The 12,134-nt window shown below is 51.3% G+C and overlaps 1 protein-coding gene across 3 annotated transcripts in view; it reads left to right on the top strand.

The window, feature by feature from the left end:
• The window catches only part of Tub (TUB bipartite transcription factor), a 77,941-nt gene that overhangs the window by 59,633 nt on the left and 6,174 nt on the right, over positions 1–12,134 (top strand). For 2 of the 3 annotated variants that reach the window (XM_060367081.1, XM_021661956.2), the window contains exons 2-9: positions 3,398–3,449; positions 3,808–3,970; positions 6,561–6,704; positions 8,387–8,554; positions 9,523–9,641; positions 10,416–10,613; positions 10,851–10,963; positions 11,622–11,739. In XM_060367081.1, the coding sequence (XP_060223064.1) occupies positions 3,398–3,449; positions 3,808–3,970; positions 6,561–6,704; positions 8,387–8,554; positions 9,523–9,641; positions 10,416–10,613; positions 10,851–10,963; positions 11,622–11,739 (1,075 nt within the window). The remainder of the gene's footprint in view (positions 1–3,397; positions 3,450–3,807; positions 3,971–6,560; positions 6,705–8,386; positions 8,555–9,522; positions 9,642–10,415; positions 10,614–10,850; positions 10,964–11,621; positions 11,740–12,134) is intronic. The other variant, XM_060367083.1, reaches the window with a different exon arrangement.

Raw genomic sequence — 12,134 nt, 5'->3', positions numbered from 1 at the left:
GTCAGCTGGAAGACCTATCCATCAGTGCCCTGTCTCAGTCTGAGCCTCCTGGCGGGGCTGCAGCTGGCAGCCTGGGCTTGGCAGTGATTCCATAATTGGAACCACAGTCATTAAAAAGTCATTAATGTCTCCTTGCATGGTTATCATTTAGTGTAGTCTAGAATGGTGCCCATGTGAGGGGCAGGCCTGGGAGGTTTTGTGAGAAAGACAAGCACCCCAGGAATGGTGCCCCAGTGGAGCCAAAGCTCCTGGCTAGCTGGGTGGGGGCGGGGAGGGAGCTTTGGTTCTGCTCCCCCTTGAGACAGCCTTCATTGTTGTCACTGTTCCTGAGCACAAGCTGCTGTGCTGGGGATTCTTTTGTGATTCACCAGGGCGCTTGTCTGTTCCCAGATGCATTGTCCTTATTAGAATACCCTCTTCCAGTACAAGCTTGTCACTGCCCCCGTGATCTTCTCACTCTCCCTGCAGCTTCCTAGAAACCCAGCTTTCTCTGTGTGTTATGTGGATGGCTGGCTTGTTAGAGGACCTCCTACATGCATCTTGCTGGGCCTAGAGGTGTCATTTCTCACAGCTACTCCCCTACTATGCACCATTCATTAGTGAGGTGGTGGGTGGTTCTCTGGGCACTTCTGCTATATCGGTGACTTCTAGAATCTCTCGGGCACCGTTCCCTTGTGTTCATCCTTCTCTGAGAGCCACAGTTAAGTTCCTTCTACTGTTAATCCCACAGATGTGAGGAGAAAGAATACCAACCAAAACTGTGGCCAAAGTAAAGCAAGCTTTATTCTTGTACACAGGCTGTCTCTCCCTAAGGCAGGGTTCAGGAGGTCAGCATTGGAAGGTTTAGTTTTTATAGCTCAGGAGTACGGGGTTTCCAAATGCTTATTTGGCAGGCAAATAAGCAGTAATCACAGAAGCAGAACATAAGTATAACAAGGTAGTCATAACAACCTTCTGAAACAAAGGCATGGTTGCCTTTTCCTGGAACAGGCATTTCAGAACCGTTGGCAGTTAAGGCTACAGGTAGCCCAATCCTTGAGAAACAGATTTCATCATAAACAAGAATGAGCCTACTTTGTCTTTATTATAAAATGGCTTACAAGCCCAAGATGGTGACAGGCTGGTTTATCACTACCTGTACCTTATGATGCTTTCGCCCATGTTCTAGAAGCAGTGAGGGAGCGTGTGCTTCTGTGGACCTTGGTGGCCAGTGCAATTGGATATCACTTGCAGGGAATATTCTTCCCTGTGTTACTGATGTAAATGGTAGAATGGTGGGAGGTCGTGGCTTCTCAGGCCTTTTGAGGCGCTTGGTGTCTTGATTTCCTGGCACCTGTGTTCTCTCTAGAGACCCAAGAGACATCTCTAGAGGTGCCACACAGGGTTAGTGTGCCTTTCATGGCAAGGTGTTTATCAGTTCAGCCAGACCAAAGTTTTAGGCAGCCTGCTCAGGCCTTGGATCCTGGTAATGTGTCCAGGGGCCCCAGATGCAGCCATGCTCTTAGGCAGGCATGCTGTCTTGGGAGGGCTGAGACTTAGAGGCTCTGCATTGTGCTGTGTTTTCTCCTGTCTTCCGGCAGCCAAAGGCTTGATAAAAGAGGCCATTTTTGCACACAGCCCTACATCACAGTTGGAACTCCTCACAGGGCAATCCAGGGGAACGAGGAGAAGCCCTTCCCCGCTGTCCTGTAGTTGGGACAGCTCTCAGTTAAAACAGTGCAGAGTAGTCCTCGGTGTTCAGGGAGGTGAGTGGTGATGGGTGGCTGGCTGTACAAGTAGTTTAAGGGACTTACGGGTTCAGCTGTGAGAAGTTAAGCATGGCTTCACCTCATCTTTGAAGTGACTTCGAGCTTGTCTTTTGCTGTCCACACACATAGCATATTCAGCTTTGCACAAGCCTATTTCTTTCTTTTAAAAGATTGATTTTCATTTATTATTTATACCGTATTCTGCCTGCATGTGTGCCTGCAGGCCAGAAGCGGGCACCAGATCACATCATAGATGGTTACGAGCCACCATGTGGTTGCTGGGAATTGAACTCAGCACCATTGGGAGAACAGCCACTGCTCTTAACCTCTGAGCCACCTCTCTAGCCTGAAAGCCTATTTCTTAACACAGGTGTCTGCACACACCTGTACACATACATGGGGCCAGTCATACTCTTCCTTACAGCCCCCCTCAAGCCCGATGCACTCAGGCCTGCTCAAGCATGTCCCCACCCACAGGTCTGGTTCATAGGCTCCAGCATAACTCTGAGAGGCAGCCTGGGACTTCTCAGCCTCAGGTTCCACCTCCACCCCTGGCAACGTCCTTAGTTGGCCTTTCATAGAATTTGAGCTTGAGGTTTCTTGATCTAGCAAGAAAGCTAAGTGATTTAAATTACCAGTTCCCTGTTCATTTTTTGCCTTTGTAGGAGGAGCCTCTCATGAGGAGAGGCTGCCTGACTTAGGACTGGTGGGACTCAATGATCTAATGCCCTTGGTATATATATACTGTGTCAGTGGCCAGGGAAGGGCTAATAACCATTTGCTGGGCTGTGTATTGTGTCTACACTGCAGTTTTTCTTACCTAGCCCTGGCTTTGTCCTGGTTGGTATTTTAGCCTCTCTCAAATGAGGATGCTGTACCATCTTTAGGGGAGCAGGAGCTATGTCAAGACATCCCCTGTTCCTGCTTAGGAACCAGGAATTTGGGATAGGGAGGTAGTCTGTCCCAGGGGACCCAGCTTTTTCCAAAGAGGGAAAAAAGAAAGGAAGAATCAGATGAGATGATGGTAGGGAACTGGCCAAAGCATGTCCTGGCATGAAGGCCAGCCTTCTTGGGATTGGCTAGTGGTGACTGATGCCCCTGCCTAGGTGCCTCTGGTTGTCTGTCAGGCCTGGCCCTGCTCAGGGATCTGAAGGAGTTTCATCCTGTTCTTACCAGGGCCAGGCTAGCTCAGAAATCCTCAAGGTAATGGAGGAGAATAAGCTACCAACATGGCAGAAATATGGCTTGGCCCTTTGTTTTCTGCTTGTTGTTATTGTTGTTGTTTTGGTTTTTTGTTTGTTTTAAGACAGGGCCTCATGTAGTCCAGGCTGACCTTGAACTCAAGTAGTCCTGTCTCAATCTCCTTAGCACTGGGTTTACAGGAGTGATCCACCACACCAAAGTCTTGAAGGCTTTATTTAATTTGTTCTAGGGATCAGACCCAAGGCCTTATGCACACTGGGCAAGTGCTCTCTACCACTGAATGATGCTCCTCCCTTCTTATCTTGAATTAGGTCCCAGATGGCAGCCTCCATTGTCTCCCTCCACCTCTGGGCACTATGATAGGAGTTTAAAAGATGGGGCTGGGTTCTGGACCACATCCTGGTGCCTCACTGGGCAGCTCTGAATCCCTCTCTCTCCCTCTGCAGTGTCCTAGATGATGAGGGCAGCAACCTGAGGCAGCAGAAGCTTGACCGGCAGGTAAGTGAGGCTGGGTCTGATGGGAAGGAGGGAACTCAGCTGGGGTGTTGAGGAGCAGTGAACCCCTCTTCCTTGGGTGAGCCTGTCTGAAGGGATAGAGAAGTGAACTCTCTCCTTTACCAGTTCTGTGTTGTTGACGCTACTCCAGTCCTCACCTCTTCTGCCAGGCTGGTAGCTAGTCACAGGAAGACAACAACATGAAGGAGGCCTGACCCAGAGAGGGCTAGAGACCCCAGTGCAGCTTCTGGAACCTAGCCTGGTGATCAGGATGCTCCTTTTGGCCCCACTGTGCGATCCCCTTCCTCCTGGAGGAAGTAGTGGTCCAGTCCACCTCTGTGTCTGCCTTGTGCCTCCATAGCGGGCCCTGTTGGAGCAGAAACAGAAGAAGAAGCGCCAGGAGCCCCTGATGGTACAGGCCAATGCAGATGGGCGGCCCAGAAGCCGGAGAGCCCGGCAGTCAGAGGAGCAAGCCCCCCTGGTGGAGTCCTACCTCAGCAGCAGTGGCAGCACCAGCTACCAAGGTACACCCTGCCTCTGCCCCAGGGACAGTGAGCCTAGGGGATCCCCTGCTCTGGGGTACCATGCTGTGGGGGCTCAGGTGTGGTAAGGGGTAGTGAGGGTTCAGGAGTGGTAGCGGGTGGTGAGGGGACAGGAGTAGTAGGGGGTAGTGAGGGGGCTGGAGGATTCATTCTGCAAGGTTTGCTGAATGCTGTGCTCAGCTCAGGTGGACAGCTGAGTGAGGCAGGCAGAGAGACATTCTTAGCCTGGGTGTCCTGTTTGTGTTCAGACTGTCACCTCCTGAGCCAAGTGGCTGGTTATATTGATGTATCGGGGAGTTCCAAGGTCCAGGTTTCTGACCTGAAGCATGTCCCCGAGATCCTGTGCCCACCAGCATTCTCTCCTGTGAGGAATTCCTCTCCCATCTTCCTGCCTAGGAGCTTCTGGCTTGTCTGTCTCCCTCTCTAAGCTCTTGCATACTCAGTATGTCTGGCTTCTGACCTTAGCTCGCTATTCCTGGCTGAGGACTCCTCCCACGCTGCCACCCTTACACTTAGTTTTCAGCAGAGTCCAGTCTGTGGGAATTCTCTCAAAGGCTCATTCTGCCCAGGTGCGAGTCCTTTGCATCTGGGTGCCCAGGACTTTCTCCTTCCTACCTAGGTTCAGGCCACAGGGGTTTGTGAGAGAGAAGGCTGGAAATAGGAGATAGATGGATGCAGTCTTTACTGCCCTCTGCTGGGCTGGTGCCAGCCATGCAGTTGGCTACTCCCTGCACAGTAGTAGTTGGGAGCAAGGCATGGGTACCTACCTGGTTTTTGTGGGTATGGTAGGAACTTAGCACTGCTTTCTTCCTTGTGTGGCTCATTTCTGACCTAGAGCCTCCAGCCACATTCAACTGTTTCAAGTGTCTTCAGCTCAGGGAAGTCTTTCTTCCTCTAAACACTGGCCCAGTCCCCACTCTCTTTCCCATGTTCCATTAGCTCAGCCCTTATTAGCTCACCCAAATACCATCCTGATGCTTTAAAGGGAAGAAGTTAGGGGTCCTTCACCTGTTACCTAAGTCTCGACTTGGCACACTGTCTAACGAAGGCCTCCTCCATACACACGCACACACCCTCTGAGGAAACCGCTTCGTTCCTGATAGTGAAGGCTGTCTCAGGGCATTTGCCAGTGCCAAATATGGCGTTAAGTACCTGACTTGCTATGTTGTGATTTCATCCAGGGAAGATAGCCACTATCTTTGGTCCTGTGAAGCCTGGCTTGCCTTTCATCATGGCAAGACTTGCTCATGGATGTGGCAAGTTGGTTATCCTCTCTTGCACTTACAAACAATGAGGAATCTTCCATTGGAAAATGGAGGAAACCACAGTGTATTCCAGGGCCCAGCCTCAGGTGACTACTGTTCCCTGCTGATATCAGAGTAGGTGAGGCCTGTGGGGGCCTTCCCCACGGGGTATACTGGATGCCTGTGTGGAGCCTGCAGCTTCTCTGGGACGCACGGTCTTTGTCCAGCTGGAAGTGATGGACAAACCTGAGAGCTACTGCACACCTGCTGTTTGACCTGAGCTCATGCTGCTGAGCCTCCCCACTAAGTCCCTAGCCTTAGCTACCTGCCCTGCCCTCTGCTGGCTCTTGGTGTTAATGCAGGGGCTCACTCCCAGAGGCAGTAAGGGAGTGGCATCAGAGCTGACCATTCATGTTACACGTCCGTGAATCTCGTAAACACGAGACGAAGGGCTGTGGACCGGTAGCTGTGGGTGCTGAGTGAGCAGACAGGTGCGCTCTCTGTCCCCACGGGGCTGCTGGCCGAGGGAGAGAATGTCGGCAGGTACATGGTACTTTGTTGGAAGGCGCCAGGCTGTGTGAGGGAGGTAGTGGCAGGGTGCTGGCTCTCAACTAGGTGTGTGTGGGGGGCTTTTCTGGAGCTTCCAGGAAACCAGAAGTAGGAATTAATCAGATGGGAAGGACAATGCAGGCAAGGGTCCCATTACATAAAAGGAGTATGACTTATGCAAGGCCCTGAGCCAGCCTAGTACAGCTGGATGCATGCTGGGTGGCAGAATGTGTTGAGGTTGAGGAAGGAGATGGAGGAGCCTACCAGGTGGGAGGCTGTTGGTTGCCACCTGACGAGCATTCAGAAACTGTTTTGAGTAGATTAGGGTCCTACTATGAGGAAAGCACAGAGGACAGCAGCTGTGCTTTTCCTGATACTTCCCTGCTGCTGTACCTAGCTCTTTGTTGGACAGAGCCCCTCCTGCCTTACACAGCTCCCATGGGTTGGGCACCCAAGGCCTCTGCAGACTTTCTGGAGTGCCTTTCTTGGCTGTGGTCTCTCTCAGAAGATACAGTCTCTGTGTCCTTCCCATTCTCCATGGGAGTCTCATGACACCCTCCACCTACAATACTTGCCCAGGCTCATAACAGTTGGCTGACCTAGAACTTTGGTTCCTAGCTGTCAGCATCATTGTAGTAGGCTGAGGGTCTGCCCTTGACCTTTGCCTGATTGAGATGAATGGGTTGATGATGCAAGGGCTGGGGTGGGGACTGTGGTCAAGTGGGAGATCTGATCTCACCCAACACCCATTTTTCCGTTTTGGGTTCTCTCCTGAGCAGTTCAAGAGGCCGACTCACTTGCCAGTGTGCAGCTGGGAGCCACCCGCCCACCAGCACCAGCCTCAGCCAAGAAAACCAAGGCAGCAGCTGCATCAGAGGGCCAGGGCGGGGCCCCTAGGAAGGAGAAGAAGGGAAAGCATAAAGGTTAGCCTAACTTCTCCGCCCTCCTGGCCTGGCCTCACTGTGGGGGCGAAGGTTACGCTCCTGACTTCACGGTGGCATAGCATGAGCCGTCTCATTGAATGTGACCTTGGGGTGCCCACCAGTAGGTGTGGTCTTGCACATGAGTACCCTGGCTAGTTTATGGGTGTGTAAGGCCTTGTTAAACTGCCAGGAGCTGAAGTAGAGCTTAGCTCTGGCTCAGGACCACCCCCTTCCTCTCCGCCTACTCCTGCAGAGCTCCCTCCATCCAGTCCCCTGAGCCAGGATGCTCCCTTTGGCAGAAGCTCTCTGCTCCTGCAGCAGTTGCTGTCAGCTCTGCCCTACCATATAGAGTTTCTCCAATTTCCTTCCCTGTCCCCAGGACTCCCAGACTCCCAGACCAGTGTGTTCTCTCTGTTCCGGAGTCTAACAGATCTTTAGGGAATCTGTGACAGTGATGGTGGCCACTTCTTCAAGTCCTGTTTCCTGGCTACTATTTCATCAGTCCTTGCTCATGGCCATTGGTTTCTAGGCTGCTGTATCACAGTAGGGTGTCAAGGATCGTTAGGCTTTTGGAGCTGGCTATAGCACTGAACAAAGCTCAGCCAGGCAGAGAGGCTTCCACCTATAGGTCAGCTCTTGTTTCTGTTACTAAAGCCGAGGCTCCTTGGGCAGGAAATGTAAAGAAACCAGGCTCTGCAAGAGTGTGACAGCACACAAGGGATAGAAGACCATGTGCTTGGGAAGGTGGTTAAGTGTCAACCAGTGTCATTGAGGGAGGACCCTGGTTGTTTGTTTTTTTAAAATAATTTTTATTTTTTTATATTAATCACAGGTTATTTACTTTGTATCCCAGCCATAGACCCCTCCTTCATTCCCTCCCAGTCCCACCCTCCCTCCCTCTCTCATCTCCTCCCTGCCCCTTTCCAAGTCCACTGATAGGGGAGGTCCTCCTTCCCTTCCATCTGACCCTAGCTTATCAGGTATCTTCAGGACTGTCTGCAATGTCCTCCTCTGTGGCCTAGGGAGGCTGCTCCTCCCTCGGGGGCGGGGGGAGTGTGTCAAAGAGCCAGCCATTGTGTTCATGTCAGAAAGTCCCTGTTTCCCCTTACTAGGGAACCCACTTGGATACTGAGCTACAATGAGCTACATCGGAGCAGGGGTTCTAGATTATATCCATACATGGTCCTTGGTTGGAGAAACAGTCTTATAAAAGACTTCTGTGAGGGCCCTGTTTTTAATGATGCATGTGAATGTACATTTTAATGATGTATGTGTGTGCCTGTGGGAAGAGAGAATACCAGCATGTGTAACTTGTGGCTGGCTGTGTCCAGGAGGGACCACTGCCTTCAACTATGGTTTGGATTGATCTTGTTTTCTGTCTTGTTCTTTCCACTGTGCAGTTGATTTTGTAGATGGTTACTGTCTGTCTTAAGGATGTGGAGTACTTCAAACCAACCCTTGGCAGTTATCTGGGGGGGAAGAATGGAAGAAACAAAACCCACATCCCTTTACAATTTTCCAGTTACTAAGAGGCTGATAGCAGACGTTAGTTTTTTTAAAAACAGGTTTGCAAATAAGGTTTTACAAAGGGTCCCGTCACCCATCCCTCCCACTTCATAGCCACCTGAGAATCCAGGCTTTCCTCTCCCTCTGGATGTAACTCAGGAGTATCTGGCCTGCAGGCACCAGCGGGCCAGCAACTCTGGCAGAAGACAAGTCTGAGGCCCAAGGCCCAGTGCAGATCCTGACTGTGGGACAGTCAGACCACGCCAAGGATGCGGGGGAGACAGCAGCCGGTGGGGGCACACGGCCCAGCGGGCAGGACCTCCGTGCCACGATGCAGAGGAAGGGTGAGCCCCATGGGGGCCCAGCTGGGACCAGAGCTCAGTCCCAGGTTCTCTTTCCCAGGAACACAACCTCCTTATGTTTGGTCCAGTCCTTCCCTGGACTTGGGGAAGGAGGAGAATTCTTGGAATCAGATGAAAAGTTTGGAGCCAGGACCCCTGATGAGGCCAAGTTAAGAGTAAGAAGTATGAGCTGGGGTAGCCTCCCTGTAGCCAGACCTGCCTGTAGCTCCTATGAGCCCAGATTTACTACAGATTTCTTTGCCTTTTGCCCTTTGAAAGAAGCTGTTCATTTGTCTGCTGAGCTGATGCGAAGCAGGGCATAGCCTCCCTGGAAACCTGCTTCCCAATTCCTCCATATGAGCCCTAAGCTCAGGGAATCCTGGGAACAGCCTTGCAGATCTGCACTATTATGAGAAAACTACTAAAAGACTACTTCATGAGGAAAGAACTTTTCAGGACACGCGGGGTGGCATTATAGATCAGGGAAGGCAGCTAAGACAGGCTCAGGGCAAGCTGGGGAAAGCACTCAGTCCCACTCACAGACTGAGTGGTCAGAGTCTGTGGCCTGTGTCATCTATGGCCTTCAGTCAGAACTAGAAATGAGAAGCGGAGGCTTCTTGTGCAGGTTCAGCTCAACTCAGGCTTTGATACATAAGAGACAGGGATGATGTAACTGCTAGTGAAGAAGAGGTACAATGTGGGGACTGAGCTAAAATTGGGTGGTGGGAATGCATCCCAAGGAAAATCGTGACAAGCCCCAGTTTATGTGTGTACCAAAGAGAACATGTGTCCTTGTATGTGTCTGAATGCATGGGAGTACTTACAGCAGTGTGAGGGTTTGTGCACATGGCTGTATTAATGCCTGGGTGTTGGTGAGTCAGTGTCTAAACGTGCATCTACATGTGACCACCTATATTTTCACTATAAACATGTTTGCTTGCTCATCCCTCCCTGTTCTCTGCTCACTACAGGCATCTCTAGCAGCATGAGCTTTGATGAGGAAGAGGATGAGGATGAAAACAGCTCTAGCTCCTCCCAGCTAAACAGCAACACCCGCCCTAGTTCTGCCACTAGCAGGAAGTCCATCAGGGTGAGTGAGGGAGGAGCCTTCATCCCCTGTAGGAGGCTGACATCAGTCGTTAGGTCTGTCTATGGGTTGTGTTCTAAAACACTGACCAGAAACATTTTGGAGAGGAAAGGGTTTATTTGGCTTACACTGTCAGGTCACAATCCGTCATTGAGAGAACTCAAGCAGAACCTATGAAAGAACAGCGCACACTTGCTCACTTCCAGGGACATGCTCAGATAGCTTTCTTAATCAGCCAGAGCCCACCCTCTTAAGGATGGTGCCACCCACAGTGGGCTGGGCCTTCTTACATCAAGACCATCCATCATAAACATGGCCACAGGTCAGTTTGATCTAGGCAAGCACTCCCCTTCATTCTTCTTAACTCTGCTGTCAAGCCATTAAACTAGGATATGAGCTACTTTGTGTATTTGACATCATGAGGTGCCGGCTTTCCTTGGGTTAGGTGTCTATATGAAGCTTCTCTGGCTGGGCTCTTCTGCTTCTCCACTGTGCCTCTGGCCTGTTCAGCAAGATCAAAGGGCTAGGATGTGGGGAGAGCTGGACTTGGGCAGGATGGCCTCCCGAGACCCTGTCCTTACCCCTGACCCCGTCTCCAGGGACTACTGAGGAAAGGGAAAATCTAGAACATAGCTCCTGACCCTGGAGCAGGATGGCCACATCCATATCCCAGGGATCCTGCCCTACCTCACCTTCTCCTCCCTGAATCAGGAGGCAGACCACCAGTCTGAAGTATAGAGTCTTTTTTATTTAGGTTTCTACTCTCCCTCTCCATAGGAGGCAGCCTCAGCCCCCAGCCCAGCAGCCCCAGAGCCACCGGTAGATATTGAGGTCCAGGATCTAGAGGAGTTTGCACTGAGGCCAGCCCCCCAAGGGATCACCATCAAATGCCGTATCACTCGGGACAAGAAGGGGATGGACCGGGGCATGTATCCTACCTACTTTCTGCACCTAGACCGTGAGGATGGCAAGAAGGTGAGGTTCCTCTGGGCATGTATTTTCAGTGTGAAGGCCTAGAGGCTACAATATGAGGGAAGCTCAGCTCTGACACTGACCTTTCAGTTCTTCAGGGAAATAAATGTTTTGTGTGGACTTGTCAGTGCTTGTGTGTGTGCACATATAGATGTGTTGTAGGGAGATGAAGCAAGATGTGTGAGAAGCCACTATAATTGTGGATTTTATCTGGAATGTGATATTGCTTTGCTCTTTAAGGTGTTCCTCCTAGCGGGCAGGAAGAGAAAGAAGAGTAAAACTTCCAATTACCTCATCTCTGTGGACCCAACAGACTTGTCTCGGGGAGGCGACAGCTATATTGGGAAATTGCGGTAACAGTGCTCTCTCAGAAAGGCAAGGGAGGGAGGGGCCCAGAAAGACTTCTGATGTCTCTGAAGGAGATTCTTTCCATCAAGTCCAACCACAGGCCAGTCTGAGCAGCCTTCAGTCAGAAAAGACTAAGCTGCTATAGGGTGTTGTATATACAGGCCCAGCATGAGTGACAGGTTAAATCAGGACGTTGCCAGTGATAGAGGCCACCATGGGAGAGTTGCTTTGGCTCCCTGATCAGAGCCAAGGGAAAGGGCTGCAAAGAAGGAGGTGAGGCGGAGAGGCCCTGAGTGAGGGGTCACTGAGCAAGAGTAAGATGTGAGTAGCAAAAGCTGGCCGTAGCCCTGGAAAAGACAGAAATGGTCATTCTCCGAAACGTGAAGAATCCTCTCTGGCCCCCTAGATGCCACTCTGCTAACTTTCCAAAAAAAAGCGGTGCCACTGTCCCTTCCAAGAAACCCATGAGCCCTGACTCACTCCCTGGATTTTCTTCACTGAAATGAGATGCCCTTTCAGTTGATGGCTTGTGGAGTACCACCACTGTGTCCCCAGGTCTGCCCTGGTCCATCCACAGTACTCTGTGGGCTTCTTATAAGAGAATGGGCGGTCCCACACCATGGGGAGAGGCATACAAGCCTGTTGGTTGTGTCTTTCCTTCAGGTCCAACCTGATGGGCACGAAGTTCACCGTTTATGACAATGGAGTCAACCCTCAGAAAGCATCATCTTCTACACTGGAGAGTGGAACACTGCGCCAGGAGCTTGCAGCTGTGTGCTATGTGAGTCCTCAGTTCTAGGCAGACATGAGCCAGGCCACAGTGCCTGACCAGGGGCTACCCCATTTACCTTGAGAAGTAGTCAAGTCTATGTTTAAAAGTCTTCTGCAGACTGACCCTGAGGTGTGGGACAGGGGCCTAGACCTTACCTGTCTTCAGGGCTCAGGCCACAGCAGGCTAACTGCCTGGGGAGCTGTGGGAACTACCCTGGCCCTGAAGCCTGACTCAAAAGGCTCCTGGACAGGAGGAAGTATAGCGTTGGGTTCCTTTTTGTACTATACCCACAGCTTGCTGCGACAGCTGCAGTGCCAGGCACTGCATGGATCTAGAGCCTTTCAGAATGGTTTCAGAACTGAGATTCTGTTCCCTCTTTGATCTGGAAACTGAAGCTTGGAGTT

Source organism: Meriones unguiculatus, chromosome 14, assembly GCF_030254825.1.
Source record: "Meriones unguiculatus strain TT.TT164.6M chromosome 14, Bangor_MerUng_6.1, whole genome shotgun sequence".
NCBI lineage: Eukaryota > Metazoa > Chordata > Mammalia > Rodentia > Muridae > Meriones > Meriones unguiculatus.
Note: the sequence above shows the minus strand (reverse complement) of the source record. Positions and strands in the feature narration are given on the sequence as shown.